This window comes from Dermacentor variabilis, chromosome 4 (genome assembly GCF_050947875.1).
Source record: "Dermacentor variabilis isolate Ectoservices chromosome 4, ASM5094787v1, whole genome shotgun sequence".
Lineage (NCBI taxonomy): Eukaryota > Metazoa > Arthropoda > Arachnida > Ixodida > Ixodidae > Dermacentor > Dermacentor variabilis.
The window spans coordinates 124064860-124089134 of record NC_134571.1 but is presented as its reverse complement, the minus strand read 5'-3'; the positions used below and the strand labels follow the sequence as shown (position 1 = coordinate 124089134).

At 45.9% G+C, this 24275-nt stretch overlaps 1 protein-coding gene and 1 pseudogene across 1 annotated transcript in view; one reads left to right on the top strand and one right to left on the bottom strand.

Moving 5' to 3' along the window:
* The window catches only part of LOC142578325 (glutamate receptor ionotropic, delta-1-like), a 34316-nt gene extending 12375 nt beyond the window's left edge, over window positions 1–21941 (bottom strand). The window contains exons 1-4 of the mRNA XM_075687723.1: window positions 21772–21941; window positions 10084–10155; window positions 8444–8534; window positions 4371–4529 (exon numbers count right to left, since the gene is read on the bottom strand). Of these exons, the coding sequence (XP_075543838.1) occupies window positions 4371–4529; window positions 8444–8534; window positions 10084–10155; window positions 21772–21941 (492 nt within the window). The remainder of the gene's footprint in view (window positions 1–4370; window positions 4530–8443; window positions 8535–10083; window positions 10156–21771) is intronic.
* LOC142578324 (NSFL1 cofactor p47 pseudogene) lies at window positions 21940–22968 on the top strand (annotated as a pseudogene).
* The last annotated feature ends 1307 nt before the right edge of the window (window positions 22969–24275 follow it).

Below are 24275 nucleotides of genomic sequence, written 5' to 3'. Positions count from 1 at the left end.
GATGTATTCCCTTACGACTTCCAGTGCCTCGCTGCCTATTGTAAATTGCTGTTCTCTCCCGAGACTGTTAAGCATTACTTTAGTTTTCTGCAGATTAATTTTTAGACCCACTCTTCTGCTTTGCCTCTCCAGGTCAGTGAGCATGCATTGCAATTGGTCCCCTGAGTTACTAAGCAAGGCAATATCATCAGCGAATCGCAAGTTACTAAGGTATTCTCCATTAACTTTTATCCCCAATTCTTCCCAATCCAGGTCTCTGAATACCTCCTGTAAACACGCTGTGAATAGCATTGGAGATATCGTATCTCCCTGCCTGACGCCTTTCTGTATTGGGATTTTGTTGCTTGCTTTATGGAGGACTACGGTGGCTGTGGAGCCGCTATAGATATCTTCCAGTATTTTTACATATGGCTCCTCTACACCCTGATTCCGTAATGCCTCCATGACTGCTGAGGTTTCGACTGAATCAAACGCTTTCTCGTAATCAATGAAAGCTATATATAAGGGTTGGTTATATTCTGCACATTTCTCTATCACTTGATTGATAGTGTGAATATGGTCTATTGTTGAGTAGCCTTTACGGAATCCTGCCTGGTCCTTTGGTTGACAGAAGTCTAAGGTGTTCCTGATTCTATTTGCAATTACCTTAGTAAATACTTTGTAGGCAACGGACAGTAAGCTGATCGGTCTATAATTTTTCAAGTCTTTGGCGTCCCCTTTCTTATGGATTAGGATTATGTTAGCGTTCTTCCAAGATTGCGGTACGCTCGAGGTCATGAGGCATTGCGTATACAGGGTGGCCAGTTTCTCTAGAACAATCTGTCCACCATCCTTCAACAAATCTGCTGTTACCTGATCCTCCCCAGCTGCCTTCCCCCTTTGCATATCTCCAAAGGCTTTCTTTACTTCTTCCGGCGTTACCTTTGGGATTTCGAATTCCTCTAGACTATTTTCTCTTCCATTATCGTCGTGGATGCCACTGGTACTGTATAAATCTCTATAGAACTCCTCAGCCACTTGAACTATCTCATCCATATTAGTAATGATATTGCCGGCTTTGTCTCTTAACGCATACATCTGATTCTTGCCAATTCCTAGTTTCTTCTTCACTGTTTTTAGGCTTCCTCCGTTCCTGAGCGCATGTTCAATTCTATCCATATTATACTTCCTTATGTCAGCTGTCTTACGCTTGTTGATTAACTTCGAAAGTTCTGCAAGTTCTATTCTAGCTGTAGGGTTAGATGCTTTCATACATTGGCGTTTCTTGATCAGATCTTTCGTCTCCTGCGATAGTTTGCTGGTATCCTGTCTAACGGAGTTACCACCGACTTCTATTGCACACTCCTTAATGATGCCCACAAGATTGTCGTTCATTACTTCAACACTAAGGTCCTCTTCCTGAGTTAAAGCCGAATACCTGTTCTGTAGCTTGATCTGGAATTCCTCTATTTTCCCTCTTACCGCTAACTCATTGATCGGCTTCTTATGTACCAGTTTCTTCCGTTCCCTCCTCATGTCTAGGCTAATTCGAGTTCTTACCATCCTGTGGTCACTGCAGCGCACCTTGCCGAGCACGTCCACATCTTGTATGATGCCAGGGTTAGCGCAGAGTATGAAGTCTATTTCATTTCTAGTCTCGCCGTTCGGGCTCCTCCACGTCCACTTTCGGCTATCTCGCTTGCGGAAGAAGGTATTCATTATCCTCATATTATTCTGTTCCGCAAACTGTACTAATAACTCTCCCCTGCTATTCCTAGTGCCTATGCCATATTCACCCACTGCCTTGTCTCCAGCCTGCTTCTTGCCTACCTTGGCATTAAAGTCGCCCATTAGTATAGTGTATTTAGTTTTCACTCTGCCCATCGCCGATTCCACGTCTTCATAGAAGCTTTCGACTTCCTGGTCATCATGACTGGATGTAGGGGCGTAGACCTGTACAATCTTCATTTTGTACCTCTTATTAAGTTTCACAACAAGACCTGCCACCCTCTCGTTAATGCTATAGAATTCCTGTATGTTACCAGCTATATTCTTATTAACCAGGAATCCGACTCCTAGTTCTCTTCTCTCCGCTAAGCCCCGGTAGCACAGGACGTGCCCGCTATTTAGCACTGTATATGCTTCTTTTGGCCTCCTAACTTCACTGAGCCCTATTATATACCATTTACTGCCCTCTAATTCCTCCAATAGCACTGCTAGACTCGCCTCACTAGATAACGTTCTAGCGTTAAACGTTGCCAGGTTCATATTCCAATGGCGGCCTGTCCGGAGCCAGTGATTCTTAGCACCCTCTGCTGCGTCGCAGGTCTGACCGCCGCCGTGGTCAGTTGCTTCGCAGCTGCTGGGGACTTACCATCGGTAAGGGTAAGGACTTACCCTTACCATCGCCTTATGTATATTCAACTCCTTCTTGATTCGAGGCAATTTCTCAAGGTGGCTTCATGCGATCCTTTGCAGTTTCTGCACTTAAATACAGTTGTTTGGCAGGATTCCGTGGTGTGGGTCTCAGCACAGTGTGCACATAGTGCCGCGTTATTACAAACCCCTCAGACTTTACTCAACCAGAGGCACTTGTGACACTGCAGATGTTTCGGAATGAAGGATTTCACGGGGTGGTGAAAATGGCCCACCTTGACAATAGATGGTAGGGTGCCGCCCTCAAAGACTATTCTCACACACGGTGAACTGACAATCCAGGAAATATGCATGATGGTAGCTTCAGGAGTAGTTGTCTTGACTAAGATAGGAAAGTCTTCATTCGGTATTGCAACACCTACGCCGTAGATGACGCCTGTTGCTGTATCCTTGTCGACTGGAATGTAGAAGCGCACTCTGATTCCGTTCAAATTGGTTACTGTACGCAAGATGTCAAAAGCAGTTAAATGCACATGTACAGCGAGAATGTTTTTGCGAGCGTTAATTCTTATATCGGTTGGTTCATGTCGCACTAATCTTTCAAGGAAGGTGGAGACAGCTCGCCTATTCAGATGCCGCAGATTGTCCGAGGGAACCATCGGCATGAAGAGTATGGCGGGGACTCGGGAACTGCTTGTGTTCTGCACTGTAGGCGTACTTGAAAGCGAAGGTGTCCTGACGCTCCTCCGCTTCTCCTTGTGGCTCCGCAGGGATTCGAAGCCAACTTCGGAGTCTTCTCCGCTGGCCGAGTGGAGTTCCGTGTTGTCATTGGTGATATCGCCCAGGTTCACTGTTACGCTTCCGCTTTGGCACCGCGCAACACAAGGCCAAGTCTGGAGAAAGTCGGGCAGTGTCAACTTTCATCGTTGCTGGTGGGGGACCGATGCATGCATCGGTCCCCCCCCCCCCTTTTTAGCGAAACGTCGAAAAAGAAAAACGAAAATATGCAGAAAACGGGAAAGGACCGGTCAACTAGAGACACATTTCGTCGCCTTCCTTTTAGGCCAGTGTTTGAATTGACGCGCCTCTTACATAAAGGTATCGTGCGCAATTTTCTATCTTGCTCTATACTTGCTATGGATAAATTGCTTTACGGTGAAGGTACACTGCACCCTTTAAGTGACACCCGAGGTTGTGGCTCTTCTAGTATAGTTGTCTTATTTCGTAATCCCATCAGCATACACCGATAGCTTGTTATCATTCCAAGTATCTGTTGCACGTAGAGCAAAATTGTGCCTCACTAAAAATTAATTGGGGTTCCCAAATAAAAATATTTACTTTTTTATCGCGTACCTACTGGTCTTTAAGTCCCATTTTCAGCTTTCCTTCCCTCTTTCTTTCGCCGTCATTCTCACACGCAACATTGCGGCTCACGCATGACGCCAAGCAACACTGGAAGGAACGTCAGGAGTTTCAACACTATACATATTTTCGTGAGTAGTTGGGTTACAACTGCACCTCAGCCGACCCCCCACCGCATCAAAACAGAACATAAAGTTGAACAGAATCTTTCCGGCCCCTTTGCTGTAGCAAGATACGCCGAGCACCATGTAAAACCCCCAAACTTTCATGCCATAAAGGACCGATTTGGTTGCATAAAAGTGAATAACATAACAAGCGTCACCACTAACTTGAGGTTATTTAGGTTATTTGAGTCTTGCATATAGCGTGGGAATTGTTCGCAGGCTACGGGAAGCTTTGATATTTTTTCTTCATCTTTTCCTCACTCACGTGCTCTATCTAGCAGAGCATCCACAGTTCTGAACCGCTTGTTGAGCCGGTTCGGAACGGTTTCCAGTTCCAGTTTACAGTTCGGGTTCGGTTCCAAGGTGCCAGAAAACATAACGATACAGCTCTGGTTAAGGTTCAGCTCCGGCTTGGTTCGACACCCTGGTTTAAACGTTGCGTTCACATCGTGCATTATAGTTTTCAGTGCGCAGCGTTGGTTGACTTGCCTGCCAGTCGAAGACGAACAAGTAGCTGAATGCGTTGACGGAAGGCTCTCCAGCAACAGCGATGAGCGCACAGTGACCACTGTACATGGGGGGCGTGTACGTCACCACCTCGGATCGATCGTAGCGCACGATCACCGGAGCAGCGGCCAGGTCAGCTCCCTGCTTTGTGAAGAAAAGACGAAAACTGTAAGGTGGGCTTCCTTTTGTTTTTATTGCCATAGCAATTATGTCGACACTCCAGGCGCATTTCTGCCGTCGTCGTCGCCATCGCCATAATGTTCTGAACAAAGGCCAAGGGCCATAACACCGTCGCCGCGCGCTATGTGTGCGAATGAAAGCGTGCGAGGGTGACCGACTCGCGCTCGCAAGGGAGGAAAGTTGGGAGGAAGCGCGCCTTCTTCCGTCGTGCGCAAGGAACCGGGGAGAGGGGGGCAGGGGCGCGTTGTACTTCGGCAACAACTGCTTAAGGCACGGCCGCGCGCTGACGCGAGGGCTTTACTGTTACTGTTACTCTTTTTTTATTCCTGCTATGCTAGGATTTCCTTTATATTTTTTTTTATCGGACCTTCAACTAGCCTTCGGCTACAGGTTCGACAAGTGATTGTCACTTGTGTATAACAACCTGGAAAAAGAAAATAAACGTCTTTCTTTCTTTCTTTCTTTCTTTCTTTCTTTCTTTCTTTCTTTATTGTGAACGCGACCTGCTTTGAGGACAGACTCAAGGTGGACCGACGGCTCGTAGCTTTTAGTGTTCTCGTCCCTCAGTTTGCGTTGAAACGATAGACAGCCCGAAGGTAACTAGGCTCGCTGCTGGTGCCGCGCTTCCTGACGTTCGCGTTTTGACAGCGGGTGTCTGTAGTCATCGAGTGTGATGTGTGCACGTTTGCCTGTGCTCGCTGACACTATGCTTGTTATTTTATCTAGTAAGCGAGTGCTCACAGGTTTATACGGCCGATCAAACTACTATTCTTTCTTGTTATCGCTTTATACTGATTTGGTACCGCAATCGATGCTTTACCTTTTGGGTTAAACTGCGACTTTCTTTTACACAGCGAGCGCTGTAAAGGCGTATTTAGCCTGCTTCGTGCACGTCTAACAACTTCCAATTACGAAGCTTGTTTTCAACGGGGCACTCAACAAGGTTCTCTCACGGACTAGTCGGAAGCCATCCGTTTCGTTCACTCTGTCGCTTTTCGCAAAGCACAACACGAAAAAACGAATGAGCTGACCAGAGCGGCGCATTTTTATACAGGAACTGTGAGAAAATGTCACTATACCAGTGCACTGGAAATTATTGTTCGGCAAAGCTACCGCAGCATCTCGTTCGTAAGGCGGGGTTTTGGTTTACTGAGCGGCTTTTCACGAAGGACTTAACGCTAAATGTCATTTTTTTAGAAATACCTCTGTCAATTAAAACGGTGAGGCAAATTTTTCAAAGCGCATCATGTACAATAATTTTTGCTTCTTGATCTTGTGTGTCGACGTCATCATAACTAACGTTGTCTGGTGCTTCGGATGTGGTGTGAAATCACTCTCAAAAAGGACAGGCAAGCATTCTACATACGGGCTACTAGAGCCGCACAATGTGCACCCTTACAATTTTATTTAGTGACAGGGAGGTCTAGAATAGGGGTCCACAGCTTCATCATCATCATCATCATCAGCCTGGTTACGCCCACTGCAGGGCAAAGGCCTCTCCCATACTTCTCCAACAACCCCGGTCATGTACTAATTGTGTCCATGCCGTCCCTGCAAACTTCTTAATCTCATCTGCCCACCTAACTTTCTGCCGCCCCCTGCTACGCTTCCCTTCCCTTGGGATCCAGTCCGTAACCCTTAATGACCATCGGTTATCTTCCCCCCTCATTACATGTCCTGCCCATGCCCATTTCTTTTTCTTGATTTCAACTAAGATGTCATTAACTCGCGTTTGTTCCCTCACCCAATCTGCTCTTTTCTTATCCCTTAACGTTACACCTATCATTCTTCTTTCCATAGCTCGTTGTGTCGTCCTCAATTTGAGTAGAACCCTTTTAGTAAGCCTCCAGGTTTCTGCCCCGTAGGTGAGTGCTGGTAAGACACAGCTATTATATACTTTTCTCTTGAGGGATAATGGCTTGAGGATAATGGTCCACAGCTTAGGGGGCCTCAACAAGCGAACACTAGGCGTTCGCGGGCTGCACCACCGGGAAGGTGCTTTAGAATAGGGTTACCTGCTTGCACTAGCGTCACGCTATTGCAGCTCCCTTCGTGCGGGCGGAAGAATAATGAAATCAGGGCCGTTATCTTGTACACGTTCGAAAAGCCGACGTTGGATTTCGCCTCACGCGATTGGACTAGATTGGCCTAGGCCGCGATATAGGCGCAGCCTGGACAATCGCGCGAGGCGAAATCGAGCGTCGGCTTTTTGAACGGGTACAAGACAGCGGCCCAGGATAGCAGAGAAACAATACATGAAATAATGGAATCCGCAATATTTGACAGCGTGAAAAGTATACCTGAGAGCGCATCATTTTTAATAAGAAAGCGGTGACGCGTTTTTGATATGCTGGCAGCAACGTCGAGACGACGCAAAGCAGAGTTAAGGTGCTTGGGGCACCCATGCAATTTTTTTTTTGTTGAAATTTAGCGTTGGGAGCGTTGCGAAAACCCAAACTCGATGTTACCGTTTGGGTTCGGCGCATGCGTTGTGGCGAGATGCTGATCGTTGGTGCTAAGAGACGCTAACAAATGCGCAGTTGGACCAATCGTAGGCGCCGGCGCCACCCGCTCCCTCCGCTTATCTGTTTTCGGGACGCTGGCTCAGCGCTCATCGAAACCCTCTCCCCTGGAGCGTGCTGCTCGCCTCTTGGCAGCCAATTAGATAAGAAAAGCCGATCAATGTAGGCAATGTTATTTGTTTTGAAAGCAAACAAAAGTGACTTCCCATTTCCAAAAGGGGGTTCTCCCTTGCTGCTCCCTTCCCAAAGGGGGTGCTATAACGCAAAGCTGTTCCAAACTTTTCTATTCCAATTCTGCAATCCACGATTGGTCAAAAACTTTTTCTGACCACACCTACTTGGCCTGTCTGTCACGCGACGTCACAGAAACCGCGATAGCTCCCCGTTTGATAGGACGTGTAGATATTGATCGTGCATAATTAGACCGAACAAAAGAAAAACAATTCTTTCCGATTCGACGCCTTTTCGCTATTAGCCCTCTGCTATTGGTCAAAGGTGTTCGGGCTGCACCCACTGCACCCGCGAAAACTCATCGGGTGAAAGTAACGTGTAAGCGTTAAAGACGCATTAATAAGCCGAACGAAGCTGATTTTTTTTCCCCGAATAGCCAGAGACTGCGCCATTCCGAAAGGAATAAAAGATAGCTGCCGCCGATTGCTCAGGCACTGGTTAGTTGCACTTGCCAGATGGCATGGGTTTATTTGCGTACAATAAAACATTTTGCGTGACCGCGTAACGTTATCGCGCACTTTCGGAACGTTTACGACATCTCTGTGCCGACTCATCCTTGCTGAGTATCCGTTTTAGCGGCATTTTTGGCGTTCCGTTGCACGCCGCCGTAATTTTCAACCAGCCACCGCAAGCTAAGTAAGGGAAAGTGGACCAATTGCAGACGCCGGCACCACCCTGTTCATCCGGTTGTATGTTTTCAGTGCGCTGGCTTGGCGCCATCGAAACCTCCGCTACTTGACGTGCACCTGGACTCTGGGCAGCCAATTAATTAAGAAAAAACCTCTCAATGTAGGCACTGTTATTCGTTTTCAAAGCAAACAAATTGGACTGTTCAGGCAACGCTGCGGGTCACCGCCCGATGTTCGCGCCGGCGGTTACGGAAAATCGACGTCGGGAGACTGGAATAAAAAAAAAGAAATATTGGATCATTTTTACGCTATAGGCCCCATGATTACCGTCAAAAAAGCAAAACAGTCTATGCGAGATAATATGGTGCCATGACGTCATCGAGGCCGCCATGTTGCGGTAGTAGCATGGTGATAGGCCAAGTCCGTGACATCACGTCGTGCACATACGTTGTTCCAAAACAGTAGATGATTAAATCTGTACAGGCTCGCTCACCCCGCTGTGCAAAAGTCCAATGATGCCGTTGTAGGAACCGTTCGTCAGGCGGACGCCAAATGACCGTCGGGGGTCGTACACAATGTCGTAACTGCCCGTAAGAGGAAGACATATGGTGGGAAAAAAAGCTACATTTAGTTAGTGAGAAGCACATATACATAGTAAACACAAAGAACACAATCCCCACTCATACCCCCCTCCCCCCCTTCCTGAATAAAGTGCATGCATGACGTGCTGGCACGTTATTTATACAGCCACATCGCGCTTCGAAATAAATACACATCACCTCATTAATCGAAACAAAGGTCGAATGGCATTGGGTTTCGAGGAGAGTAAGGCACCACCTTCAGAGCGCTTTTGTTTAGTGATTTTAATAACTAAAGTATCAATATAGTAAAACGACAAAGACAGATCAAAGCCTAATGATTATGGGACAAGTGGGGATTACGCCATGTTAAGGTGAAAATTGGTGATCCGCGCTGCAAGCTTTCTGCGCTCGACCAAAGTTCTGCCTTCTGCCGAGGCATTTCTTTTTTCGATCGCGAAGGTTTCCAGTGTGAAGTATTGTACCACCTTCTTTTGTCACAAAAATTAATATTTTATGGCCATATACCGATAGTCACTTCGAGTCTCGCAAACGTGTGTCCAGTTCCAAGAGGTTTCCTTGCTTTAAAAGAGTTCATTTTTTTAAAATGAAAGATGGCACCCGTGGAAGGCGATGAAGGTGTTGGCGTACACCCGTAAGCAAAAGTATACGGACCGATTGGTCACCGAAAAAACAGAATTTCTTCGTAATTACCATGCATAAACTGAAATTGACAAGTGCATTCGAAAGTTCGCAATGGCAAGTTAAGACTGCAGTTCCCGATTTCAGGTTGTCCTCGTTTGGCAAATATACAAAAAGTTTATCGTTCAGACTACCGAGCTTCGTGAAAATGATTGTACAGTGCTCGTTACAGCATTCTTTCCGTTCTTTTACCGACCTCTGAAATAGCAACCGTACGTTCAGCTGTTTGCATGCGCACTCTTTATAACAACACATTTATTAAAACCCCAAGTCTGTCTGTTTTCGTGGCCTCCACGGCGAGATCACTAGCTGCACGTTCTGTGCTGATATCTTAGAAAGTCGCGCTGACGTTATAACTAATAATTCATTTTGCGTAATCTCTTTTTCGCTTTCCTGTACTTCTTGGTCTCTTTGTTGACCGCGTTCTGCGTGTCATTTCTTGGTCGTAATCGTGGACATCCACCTTTCTTCTGTGAAAATTAGCATTAGATTTGTTCACCATACACGGAGCACAAATTTACTGCACATTCCCGACCGTCGGTCGTGTTCAAGTTGCAGTCTGCATGGCATAAATCTTTTCAGCTACATATGTTTCCTGCCTGCACCAATCGTGTTTGCTCGCTTATACGCTGTCCACACTAATCAGAAGTTTTGCCTGCTCACACTTTCACCTGTCCCTCCGCCCACTCACGATGCAGCTCCACTCCTTGTAGAGAATAAGGCCACTTGTGAGATTTGCAGTGGCCTCATGACAGATCCTTGTTCGCTATAAGCACCGGCATCAGTTAGAAGGATAAGACGTTTCACGCCCCACCGATCACCGCTTAATCCATCGCCCCTTGGGCTGGCTTACCTGAAGGGAACAAAGTCGGCCAGTGCTTGCAGAATGTGACCAAACATGCCGGCCACGTTGAGGTCCCCGCCTCTGTAGACAGGTTGCACCCATGGTGGAGCCTACAGCGCGCAGTCGAAACTTCCACAATTGTGCTTTCGTACTCTGTGCTCGCCTGCTCCAAATTATTACCTAATTTCTGCGTCATAACATGCTCTCCATACTGCTTGGGAAGGCTTAACGGACCCATAGCAGCAGTGCTGCCTGGGGGCCAACGCTGGCCCCACAATAAGTACATTAAAGGATCCTATCAGATATGCCCAGTACCACCATTGCAGGCCCAGCACTAGTCCAGAATTCTACAGCAATAAAATAAGGCCTCAAGAACCCGTTTTGAAACAGTGCTTTGTTCTTAATGTGTGAGGCCATATTAAGACATCTTTCAGTTCACCTAGGATAGATTTGAGCACTGAGAGTCGAGATAGCGTGGTTCGTGAGTATGAGGCGTGCTCAAGTAAGAAAGAGGCTTTATTTCTGGAAGACTGGCTGGGTGTTTACGTCTGGCTGGGTCGCGGCGCTGACTCCACTTATTCGTAGAATGCAATCGAATACGGATTTTCGAAAGAAACAGATGCTGAATGCAAGATGAAATACCGGATATTTTTTATCCTGCTTAGGAAAAGAAACAACGAAAGAAAACACGTTGTTGGAAGGAATCCTATAGAACTCTGACATGAAGGTATGCTACAGTGTCGTTGTCATAACATTACCAGTAACACAGGGATACAGACGAGTTTCCGTAAGTGTTTGTATTGGGACAGAGACATTACGTTTAAGTCAGCCTCAGAATAGACCCTGGCTCTCCTTTAGGAACAGGACGTATTTCAAGAAAGTACGAGACTACTTGACTGGGCATTTATTACGAACAATGCTACTTAGAATTTTCATGAACTCGTCTTCTTCTGAACTAGCAATAAACGAATGCACACCAACATTTCCGATTGGCTTACATCAAGCAGCTGAAGTGACCTGCGCTATATATGAACGGGCCTTCTACGCTGCGTCACACAGACTTCCCGTATTTTTGCTAAGAATAAAAAAAAAATGATTATGAAATTCTGAAAGAGCATACCGTGATTATAAAGAGAAGTATTCGGTTCATGTTAGAATGTCCGTACAAATGAAAATATGTGGCAAGGGACAAATTTGCTTCTATCACACAAAAGGTGCACTGAGGAGGACCGAGAAAATAATAAAATATGCTTCCGTGTACAGTAGGTGACGCAAGGGCTTTATACCATACCTTGCATTGAAACATGAGGCAAAACAATATACATAAAACTAGAACGCGTAGAAATAAATTCTGCTTAGGAAAACGAAAAAACGTTATACGTAAGAGAGCAACATTGGGACGCCGCAGCAACTACGTATTTAGATTACAACCAACCAGTCCGACCACTCACCGTAGCAAAGGTAACTCGAAGGTGCGTAGCATTCGACGTCATGCTTAAGTGCAGGGAGACGACTAATGTGAAACTGAGAGACCTGCTCCATTTAAATGTATTCAATTCAAGTGCGTCTCGCAAGTTTATTGCTTCGTACTTGTTATGAGCTAATTTTAATGGTTCGGCAATCGCACCAAGCGGCACACTTGTCAAGCAAACAAGAAGCGACAATGGCGCAAAAGCATCGAACCTAGCAAAAACAAAAACGCACTATTATCTCTATGCACTTCCTAAAAGAGAATTGCACTTCTGCGGTGTAACTAAAGCAGATAACCTTGCTTCGCAGTGCTTAATGAGCACGTGCTTAATTAATTAGGCGTTCGGTAATCGGACAGCGAACGTGTTCGAGCAGCGTTTGATGAATCAGTGATTATTGAAGAAAAACAGAGCAACGAGTTTATTCTCAGACAGGGCGATAACAGACAATTATAATTCACGATAAAGGCATGTACCTATGCCATTAGAAAATCAGCTCAAGTAAGTGACAGTGAGTTGTGGGTGATCTTTGAATGCGAGTGTTCTATGCAAGGACGGGCGAAGTGTGTAGATAACAATAATCAAGGTTGCTTGCTGGAGGAGTTGGTGCATCGCTTAGCGAGAACCAAACCAGCCCAGAACAAGGCACGTAGATATACGGGAGAAGACAACAGAACATAAGTTCTGACGTCATCCTTTTTTTTTGTCTGTGCATGTCTCATTAATTTTTTTTGTTATCTCTGTATGTCGCATTGATTTTTTTGTTATCTCTGTGCAGGTGCAAGCAAGTCACGGCCATAAGACCTGGATAAGCAGTTCTCACCCACAGCTAGACTATTTCCTTGCTATAGCTGCGATGTTGCGTTACTGTCTTCAAGCACGCAAATCTATAAAAAAAGAATAGAAAACGAATTCGTACACTGAAAACAATTGAGACAGGCTACAAGTTGGAAGCCATCCGCGGCAACATGAGTCGCGTAGAAGTTTATTAAATTGATTAATTTTTAATGTCATTACTTTTTTTATGGGAGTGAGACTAATTAAAACTTGCCCGAGGTAGATAGCCCGATGTTGTTACCTCAACATGATAACTTGAACAGTTGAATATTATTGCAAAATAAGTTCTAATGTAATGATTGTTTAAAAGCAATGCTTCCCTCATAAACTTTCTAACGGTTCACGTTAAGGCAAGTGTCCCAATCGCGGAATTTAATCAGATGATTAATGAATGCCTGCCCGTTTGGCATTATGATACTACATTGATGTTCTAATTAACATATATAAACACTAGAAAAATGCAGTGCTAATGAGTGTAAACCATACCATCAGTGCATTCAGCCAAGGATTTCGAAGACATATATCTCGAAAGTGATGCTGAGCAGATAACTTGGGACGCATAGGTTATGACTTCATTACCACTCGGTTTCAACGTGCCAATTGCTACGTAAGCCATGATAAGGAATATTGAATAATATTATGTAGTAATGATGTTTTCCAACTTTTATGCCAAGAAACCCAACTCGCTGACATAAATTCAATCTTCAATTCACCCAGAGTTCACAAGTTTCTTATGACCGAACACTATTATTTTATGCTATTAAAATGGTCGAGTCTCCATCCCACTGTGCATAGGAATGTTCATTCTCAAGTGCAATGCGTGCTGTCATTCCCTGCTGCCGTTTTTAGTGCTATACGCTGATGGCTGCGCTTGAATTCGATGGAAAGTGCATGTCGAGAAAGTGCTTAGTGAATGAATGAATGAATGAATGAATGAATGAATGAATGAATGAATGAATGAATGAATGAATGAATGAATGAAGCCAAGTTTATTCCACATTAAAATGCGCCGAAGACGCTGCGGTGGAAAGGGGAGGGGTGTTATTGCAAAAGGGGAAGGGTAAGGCTGCCTCCATTTTATTAACGAACGTCCTGGAGGCAGCTAAGTGAGGGCCGCATGACGCTTGTGGCTGTCGCAGAGCCGATCGCCGACGGGTGGTGCCGCCGGGTCCTGGAGGAACAACAGCAGTGCTCGCCAGAGCTCGATGGCATGGTCCGAAGAGGTGGTATTCGGGCAAGCCCAAGTCCGGAGAGAAGAAGGCCAGGGTCCCCGCTGTGTGGTGGCCAGGGCACGAAGCCTTGGTGGGATGTAGAGGAGGCACCCCCAACAAAGGTGGTTGAGATCAGCACGACATGTGCTGTGAACATGTGCTTAGTGAACGTAGAAAGGCGTGGGCTTGCGCAGGTAGGTGGTGCTATAAGATGAAAAATACCCGGCCAGCGGCGCAGCAACATGCCGAAAAAGAACGAACATTAATGATTTTAATGCGTTCGCATTCTTTGGCGAACTCCCCAGCCTTGTCATGCGAAAAGCGCACTGCCTTGTATCTGCACAAAAAATTCGTAATTTGCAAAGTTAGGGCATTTAATCGCTATGATAGTGTAAATGTAGATGACTGGCAACTTTTGAGCGATAAGTAACAATTTGAAGCAGAAAAATAAAATATAAAGGGAATTCCCATAGACATACGCAGGGCTCTTTAGAGAATGCATGGTGAAGCATATAGTAGGCGTGGGCCAACTGAAATTTCGGGGTAATTAAACTGGAAATTTGGGGTTGGGTCAACTTGAAATTTGGAGGTGGGCCAACTTGAAATTTGTGGGTGGCACAACTTGAAATGTGGGGCAGGCCAACTCAAGTTAGTGTGTGGGCCAAATAAAATTGGGGGTGGGCTAACTTGAAGTTTGAACGTGGGCGAACTAAACTTGAGGGTGGGCGAAGTTGAAATCTGGGGTGGGCCAACTTGAAGTTTGGGGGTAGGCCTACTTGAAATTTAGGGTTACAAATGAAATGCGTAGTTGGTCCAACTTGATATTTGGGGTTGGGGCAATTTGAGATTTTTGGGTGACCCAATGTTCAATTCAACGCTGCTGAGCATCCTTCGAATTATGAACACCTCGTGGGCAGGCGAGCTCGTTGAGACGCTTGGTTCGTTTTCACTGCGCCTTACCAAGGGGCAGTCATAACGCAGGTGAGAGCTTGCATAGACAAAGAACGCGAGCATAACACAGGCTTGCGAGAGCGACAGCGAGGGTGACATAGCATCGCGGCGATGCACTCTCCCGTCACGCAACGCCTCACGCGCTATTGCGGCGGTCGCGTTCGCTTTCAACAGCTCTGTTCCGGCGAGGCGCGCTCGTGCCCAGCGTTCCGGCTCACTTGGTACGTACTTGAAGTATGTACTTACTGTACTTACTGTATGTACGTACCTACAAGTAGGTACCAACTGGCCCAGATTTCAACCCTTCTGCAAATCACTTGGTACGATTGCACTAAAGGGGCCGGATGCAGCGAAAAAGTCTGACCATTGTCTACTAAAACCTAAGCATTCCTTGCCACCGGAAAGGCTATGGGTATAAGCGCATAAGCTAGGAAAAGCAAGTAAGCAAAACTAAGCAAAAAAACGAAGTCACAGCCGAGCCCAACAATGCTCACGCATTGTAGACAATTCTCAGAATTTCTCCGAAATTCTTAGAAATCAATTGCACATTGCGCGTGCCAGTTTCTTCTTTCTTTGTTCGAACGTTTGCGCTGAAGCACGCCAGTTTCCTTTGCACCAAAGATGCAGGAATGAAATGAGCAAATTTAAAGCATTTCATTAATGGCTTCACGAAAACTTTGCTTAACATAGATTCCAACATCTGCGTTGAATCAGCATAATCTTTTTTTTCCTTCTGACGACGGGCTTTATCAGTTCGATCAGGCAGGTACCTTTTATTGAGGGCTAAATCAGGCCTTCCAACTTTCTTTTTATTTCAGCAGTACACTTCGTAAAGCGCGTTTGAAGTAACATTTTGTAGCTTTTATGAGAGTTGCTGTCGAGTCCAAGCTCTAAATATTTCCTTTAGACGATCTGTTCCAGCTACCTCTTCATTTTGACGCACCTGCAATGGATTAGAATCCCATGATAACTTTTTGGAGGACTGTCCTCGCTTCTTCTCCCTATGTAAGACGACTTTGGTAGTCTCAATACCATTGTTTTGACTGCCCTTGAACTTTCTTGTCCTGCTGTCCTTCGGGAATTCCGTGCTGGGTCACTCCTACAGTAATATCTCACTGATTTCATTCTTATTCTTTTCGATATTTTATTTATTCACCCTTGCTTTACGTTTGCCCACCTTTTTTATTATTTTCACTGAGGCTAACTGCTAAATCAGGAGATATCTCTACTACTTTCTTGCCTTCATTTATTGTCACGGATATGTTTTTACGCTAATTTCTCTCAGACATTTATGAAATACACCCTACTCTTGGCCGATCTCTTTGAGTGGACTCGTGTCACTGCCTTCAAGATGGTGATTATGATGATGGTCATCAGCATCATCATCATCATTACGTGTAGCAGCGTCTGGGCGTTCGGCTTTGCGGAAAGCATGCCCATGCGAAGTAGTGAAGACCCATGTGTGGTTGTGACCCCAGGTGCAGCTTTTTTTTTTTAAAAAAGAAGGCGCAGCTAGATACAGACACAAGCGCGCCTACACAGCAGCGCTGATAAATTATGAGGGAAAACGCACGACGAACGCTACAGTAAACACGCTGCACGCAGAAACCGCAGAGGGTATAGGATTTTTGATATGGCTAACGCTACAGCGTTAGCCATATCGCAAACAGATGATCATCATCATCATCATCATCATCATCATCATCATCATCAGCCTGGTTACGCCCACTGCAAGGCAAAGGCCTCTCCCATACTTCTCCAACAACCCCGGTCATGTGCTAATTGTGGTCGTGTCGTCCCTGCAAACTTTTTAATCTCATCCGCCCACCTAACTTTCCGCCGCCCCCTTGCTACGCTTCCCTTCCCTTGGAATCCAGTCCGCAACCCTTAATGACCATCGGTTATCTTCCCTCCTCATTACATGTCCTGCCCATGCCCCCATTTCCTTTTCTTGATTTCAACTAAGATGTCATTAACTCGCGTTTGTTCCCTCACCCAATCTGCTCTTTTCTTATCTCTTAACGTTACACCCATCATTCTTCTTTCCATAGCTCGTTGCGTGGTCCTCAATTTAAATAGAACTCTTTTCGTAAGCCTCCAGGTTTCTGCCCCGTAGGTGAGTACTGGTAAGACGCAGCTATTATACACTTTTCTCTTGAGGGATAATGGCAACATACTGTTCATGATCTCAGAATGCCTGCCAAACGCACCCCAGCCAATTCTTATTCTTCTGATTATTTCCGTCTCATGATCCGGATCCGCCGTCGCTACCTGCCCTAAGTAGATGTGTTCCCTTACCACTTCCAGTGCCTCGCTAGCTATCGTAAACGGCTGTTCGCTTCCGAGACTGTTAAACATTACTTTAGTTTTCTGCAGATTAATTTTTAGACCCACCCTTCTGCTTTGCCTCTCCAGGTTAGTGAGCATGCATTGCAGTTGGTCCCCTTGGTTACTAAGCAAGGCAATATCATCAGCGAATTGCAAGTTACTAAGGTATTCTCCATTAACTCTTATCACCAATTCTCCCCAATCCAGGTCTCTGAATACCTCCTGTAAACACCCTGTGAATAGCATTGGAAAGATCGTATCTCCCTACCTGACGCCTTTCTTTATTTGGATTTTGTTGCTTTCTTTATGGAGGACTACGGTTGCTGTGGAGCCGCTGTAGATATCTTTCAGTATTTTTACATACGGCTCGTCTACCCTCTGATTCCGTAATGCCTTCATGACTGCTGAGGTTTCCACAGAATCAAGCGCTTTCTCGTAATCAATGAAAGCTATATATAAGGGTTGGTTATATTCCCCACATTTCTCTATCACCTGATTGATAGTGTGAATATGGTCTATTGTTGAGTAGCCTTTACGGAATCCTGCCTGGTCCTTTGGTTGGCAGAAGTCTAAGGTGTTCCTGATTCTATTTGCGATTACCTTAGTAAATACTTTGTAGGCAACAGACAGTAAGCTGATCGGTCTATAATTTTTCAAGTCTTTGGCGTCCCCTTTCTTATGGATTAGGATTATGTTAGCGTTCTTCCAAGATTCCGGTACGCTCGAGGTCATGAGGCATTGCGTATACAGGGTGGCCAGTTTCTCTAGAACAATCTGCCCACCATCCTTCAACAAATCTACTGTTACCTGATCCTCCTCAGCTGCTTTCCCCCTTTGCATATCTCCCAAGGCTTTCTTTCCTTCTTCCGGCGTTACCTGTGGGATTTCGAATTCCTCTAAACTATTCTCTCTTCCATTGTCGTCGTGGGTGCCACTGGTACTGTATAAATCTCTATAGAACTTTTCAGCCACTTGAACTATCTCATCCATATTAGTAATGATATTGCCGGCTTTGTCTCTTAACGCATACATCTGATTCTTGCCAATTCCTAGTTTCTTCTTCATTGCTTTTAGGCTTCCTACACAAACACAAGCGGACATAATTGTCAGTGATTCCCAGACGGCGATACGAAACTTCGCCACTGGTGGAATCTCCCCAGAGGCACTACGACTCCTAAAATTAGCTAACAACCACGACAAAAGTTTCTATCTCATCTGGACACCCGCTCACACACTACCAGACGGTAACAATGAGGTGGCGCACCGCATGGCTCGAGAGCTTGTGGACCAAGCCTCGGTTAGCCCCGCCTCACCGACTACCGAGTGGAAGATCGAATCGTTGGAGTGGGAAGATCGAATGACTCGATTTCACCAAATTACACAACACCATAAATTGCAGAGACGTACTTTCCCGCCGCCGCAGCCAAAATTAAGCAAAAGTCAGTCTGTCGAATGGCGGCAGTTAGAGACCAGTTACTATCCGAGTCCAGCTGTCATGCACCTAATGCACGAAGATTTATACACGACTGACAAGTGCAGACATTGCGACTCTAGAGCCACCCTGGAGCATATCCTATGGGAATACAAGGCTATAATACAGAATAACGGTGATGCAGCCTCAAATAGCGACACCCTCCGCCCGCGCTGGAAGTCTGCGTTGCTCAGAACGGAGCTGCAGCATCAACTGTGGGCCGTTCAGCGAGCCGAGCAAGCCGCCAAGGGCCAACAAACCTTGGACGAATCCTATGTATAGGCGAGCTCCAGGCCCACCCCACCAAATCGCAGGACACTCAATAAAGTTATTTGAACGAATGAAAATTTCGTCACTGCAGAGGCGAGTATATCATCTCGTGTTTGTTCATTCATCTTCCCATACGCATTTGCTATTTCCGCAAGCGCTTCTTTTTTTACCACGCAGCTATTCTTCGGGCATTTAGTTTTCATCACGCGAGCATGTCCTGTCTCATGTGGCATTATCGACCCCGCACAGCTTTGCGTACTGGTTGAGTAGTTTTATACGTGTTGCTTAATTACACTTCTCCACGCGATAAGCCCTCCCCATACGTGGGCCGATCCTGAAGATAGTGCAATGCCAGGCCGACTCACGGCGGAGGTGCAGCCCGCCTTTAAGGGGCCCACATTCACAGCCACGCTGGTCATCCTTGTTCACAGAGTGCAAGAGCACTGACTTTTATTCATAAGGTACATAATATGGCATCAGCAACTTTTAGCGTTTCCATCTTTAGGTCGTCTTTTTGTCCAACAGTTCGTTGCGCAGTGCAACAGACATGTTGCACGGAGCGCTGTGTCTATAGTAACGTCACAGCCTGATATACCCTTCATAGTGCAATTGCGAATTTCGCGGAAATAAAAATGGTGTTCCTTTCCTCAAGAAAATTTACTGCACAGGCAACTGCACTGGTGGTCAGCCCGTACGGCTCTCCAGCTGTCAACTGAAATAATGATCGTGTCATGGGGACAAGGATGTTTCTCGGGTTTTCGATTTGACGCTGCCATGTACAGCGGAACAACCTCACCGTTTCCCATTATTCGTAGGTGCCCTAAGCAATGATATAGACTCATTGCAACAATTTTCGCTTTTGTTTCCAGATTCGAAATTCGCGAATGTGTTTCAGTACATTGCACACAATTATGTTGGTTAACGTGCACCAGAACTTCCCGGTTCATGATGCAATTCAATGATATACATATAGAGAGTCAAAGAACACACGTCGCAACGATCGTCAGCGACCAACCTCTTGAATCGAACCCCGCAAGTTATCGGCAAGCGCAGCAATAATTTTTAGTGTGTAAAGTTGCATCGTCGTGAATCTCGCTGCTTACGCTGCATTTGAGGGAATCCTACGTGACAGTTGCGACTTGTTTGCTTCAGGTGCGCCTCTTGGTCCACTTCGGTAATCAGGTTCCGTCTTCACAAAAAAAAAAGGGAGAGGACGTACTGAGCTATAGAAGGGTTGGAAAGAGCAAGTGACGGCCAGCATTGATTTTGCTTCATTTTATCACATTGGAAATATATCCAGTTTTGGTCGTGCGCTTTTTCGCAACATTTAATCGTTGACAGAACATATGCAAATGACATGAAAAAATTAACAATTAGGACATACACACACACGTACACAGAATGACAAAAGTCAACTTCCTTGCACCTTTTACCAATGCAGCAGGCACGACAAGACTTTTGGTACGATGTGCACATAAGTGAAAGAAATTAAATTACACAATAGATTATACTACGTAAAACCAGTCACAAATGTAGGGACCTTCGCACGATAAATACAGATGCGGCAAGCAAATACAACTTATTAATACTGTGAAATACATATATATGAATACATGACAAAACAAAAGGGCACGTCGTAATATTGGACACATTATTACGCAAGGAGGATGGTCGATGGCAAATTACAGTTACAAACGAAAAGTTTTGTAAAATCGCAACTGTATAATTTCGCGAGTAGTTAGTTTCGGCTTTCAGTAATTCATTTTCGCAAAGTGGTCGGGAGTAGCCAGGCGAGACGATCGTTTCACAAGAAGATGGGGCTTGAATTGATTAACAGAAGCTTAATAAGGAAAACTCCAGCCATTCAGCAACGTTTCGACAGAGGTGCTTTATCGGGACAATGATACCGCTTTCGTCTGGGCAACAGCCGTGACTATAGGGCAAGTCCCCTTGTAGAAGCGTTGGCTGGAAGCTGAGAATCCCCTTTTTCAGCGCCTATCGCACATAGACACAAAAGGAACCATAAGAAAAAATGGCAAAGCAGTATCCGAGAAATGGGCACAAATTGTTGAAGTGAAGAAAAAGGCTGAAATTAGCCAAGGGGTGCGCACGCGGTTAAGAATTGTCGACTTCAAAAAGGAAGCGATCTTGAGAGATCGTAAGGCGTCTGATGGCACCGTAGTTAGTTGCATTTTGTATGTAGAAAAGTATGGGATTGTGCAAGATTGGTCGAGCCACAGTGAAGAATCCACGCGAAAGAAAAAAGAAGGAAACAACGGTAGAACTGATGTTGGTAGGGAAATGATGCATCAGATGACGGGAGTAGAATTAAGCCTCCCTAGAAACAGTGTGTGATAGCGTTAAATTAAAGCTGGTGAAGCTAACGCAATAACATGTTTGACATGTGATTTCCGAGAAGGACGACACGTTTTAAGTATTGATAGAGTGTCAGCCAAAGGAGCACGTGATTATTTGGTCTCGAACGGCTGATGACGAACACATTGCATGAATTACCCGATTCTTGGCTAATCCCCCATAGTGGGTATGATCCACTGTCAGAGGCAAACAAACAAACAAACAAACAAACAAAGAGACACACTCAGGTTAGGGGCACAATTGATGGAGGCCAAAACCTTGACCATCATCATCATTATCATCTTGGCCAATCGCTTTTCGAAAAGCTGGCCTTAATCTGACTGTTAGAATGGTCATTTCGTTTGATGCTCTGGCATTTAGCGTCAGGACCATTTGTGGAGCAATTTCCACCTTCCAGTCTCCGCGTGTAGGGCAGCAAGCTGGAGAATGTCTAGTGAACCTCACTGCCTTTGATTCCCTCTATCTGTTTGACTCTCTCACATTTTTTTTTAATTTTCTGCGTTAGACAAGAATGGGACGCTATATGTTCCACTGTCTCCCATTCCCACGCTTTCGTTATAGTCACATTTATTTAGTTGTTATTCATTGCACACCTGTTTCGTGTAACCCCTAACTCAGAATGTGCGATTAATAATTTCGTTTTAACTTAATGTTTCTCGAAATTATTTTTTTATATTCTTGACTTCTTCTGCCGACCGATTTACTACCGCCCATGAATGCGTTCAATAAATTGACAGGATGAAGAAGAGGATCTATTATTGCGAAGCGGCGGAGGCTGAATTGCCTTAGCACCCCTGCCAGACGTCTATGCTGCATGTGGCGCCGGACATCAATGAGCGCTCGGCCTTGATCACCCGATGCTGACAGGTCTAGCGCCAAGCTATGCCTCGAGTCCACGTCGTGGAATTTTTCGATGACACCAGCCTCAATCTGTAAGTACCCTGACGAGAGCATGGAACCGCCAAGCTCTAAGGAGACGCCACCCGACAAGTCAAAGAAGCCCCAGCACGTCACCATAGCTACCAAACCCAAGCCAGCAACCCAGTCGTCCATAAGGATCCACGGGTTCTCGGATCTTGCCCGCGGGAACAGAGCCAACGCGGAAGATGGCCAGGCATACTATGCTGGCGGCTCAGAGCGGAGTGGCCAGCAGATTATCGGGCCAAGCAGGAAATCGAACAGCAAGGAGAACTTTGTCGTCGAGATGTTCAAGGCCGCCAAGAAGAACGGTGCTCAAGTCATAGAACCGGGAGTGGATGACGGGGCTTGTAAATCGCCGAGCGCTGGTGGCAGTTTGTTCTCGGGAAGTGGCTACAAACTGGGTGACGCTAGGACGGGCAGTGAGAGTGGGGCATCTTCAGCCCCGCCGGTCGCCTCCGCGCAGCAGCAGCCTTCTGTCTCGCGGGTGATCAAGATGTGGGAGGATGGCTTCAGCATCGACGATGGACCGCTGCTCCCCTACGACAGTGAAAGCACCCAGCAATTTCTCCAGGCTATGCGCCAAGGGGAGATCCCTGCGGAGCTATTGCAGGAGGCAGACGGGGCTGAGTTGAGCCTTATCATGGAGGACCACCGGCACGAGCAATTCGTGGCACCCCAACGGGCCAAGGTGATGGCCTTTGAGGGCACGGGTCACCGGCTCGGCGCTGTAACTCCGACACTAAGCCGCCGATCATCGGCGAGTATACCGCCGCTGGAACACTTAGAGGCAAACGCCAGGAAGGCGATAAAGCTGAACGAGTCTCTGCCTACGACCAACGTACAGATTCGCCTCTCTGATGGCTCGAGGTTGGTTGCTCATATGAATCAGACCAACACTGTGGCCGACATCCGCAAGTATATCGTGATCGCCAGGCCTGAGTACGAGGCAGCGACTTTCGCCTTGATGACAACGTTCCCGTGCAAGGAACTGACGGACGAAAAGGCAACGTTGAAAGAGGCGAACCTACTGAACGTCGTCATCGTGCAGCGCCTGGCGTGACAATTGCGACCGGTGTCATTGACGGAAATACATGCACAGCCGCGCCTCTGCTCACAATCTGGGACAACGAGAAAGAACCCGAGGGAAAATAAAGAACTCCGTTAGTTCAACGACTGGCCTACGCAGACCCTGTCTTGATTTCCTTCATTATTGTCTCTCGTGCTCCCTGAGTTCCTACGAGACGCAGATAGCGTTAATGGTGCTACTACTAAAGCCATTATTTTTAATGGCATAGATAGATAGATAGATAGATAGATAGATAGATAGATAGATAGATAGATAGATAGATAGATAGATAGATAGATAGATAGATAGATAGATAGACAGACAGACAGACAGACAGACAGACAGACAGACAGACAGACAGACAGACAGACAGACAGACAGACAGACAGACAGACAGACAGACAGACAGACAGACAGACAGACAGACAGACAGATAGATAGATAGATAGATAGATAGATAGATAGATAGATAGATAGATAGATAGATAGATAGATAGATAGATAGATAGATAGATAGATAGATAGATAGATAGATAGATAGATAGATAGATAGATAGATAGATAGATAGATAGAATAGGGACACGCCTATCTCTACTGCGATTGCTTTCTTGAAAACTTCGCGGTTAAAATCCCCCTTTCCCCAGTGCAGGGTAGCAAGCCGGACGTGCGTCTGGTTAACCTCCCTGCCTTTCCTGCCTTCTATTTCTCTCTTTCTCTCCCTCTCTCTCGCGGATAAAGAATGGACGAGCGTAAGGCAAATCGCAAGGAGATGATCGCGAAAGTTCTTACACTCGTCTCTTTTTTGCTGCGCACTTCTAAAATGCAGCAGTACCAATTGCCCAGCTGTCCCTACTACGAGGTTCAGTGCCTTCGATTATAAACTGATGTGACGTCTAAGAATAACCAAATTCACTGCAGTGTACCTGAGTTGGCCCACGCATTAGCAATTGGTCAGTTAGACGTAAATAAATTCTTTCTTAGAGGTGTATCAATGAAATTTTTTTTCGGATTCTCCACCGCCACGTTGTGCACAGTCCCTGCTAATTGCGATGAACGAGCCGTTCAAGCCCGAGCCCGATAAGTACTTCCCACCTATCCACATCGGTTGGCGCAACTTAATTGCTGACCTAACCCATAGTTAGGTCAGCAATTGGGCTGTGGGGCGCGTCCACAGCAATGGCGCAGTGGGGCGTGCCCACAATGCTCCGCCTTCTAAATGTCACCATTGTGTGTAGTTCCAATTTCATTTTGGATGTTAACGTAGACGCCACGACTTCCGTCTTTGGTGCCTATACGACGC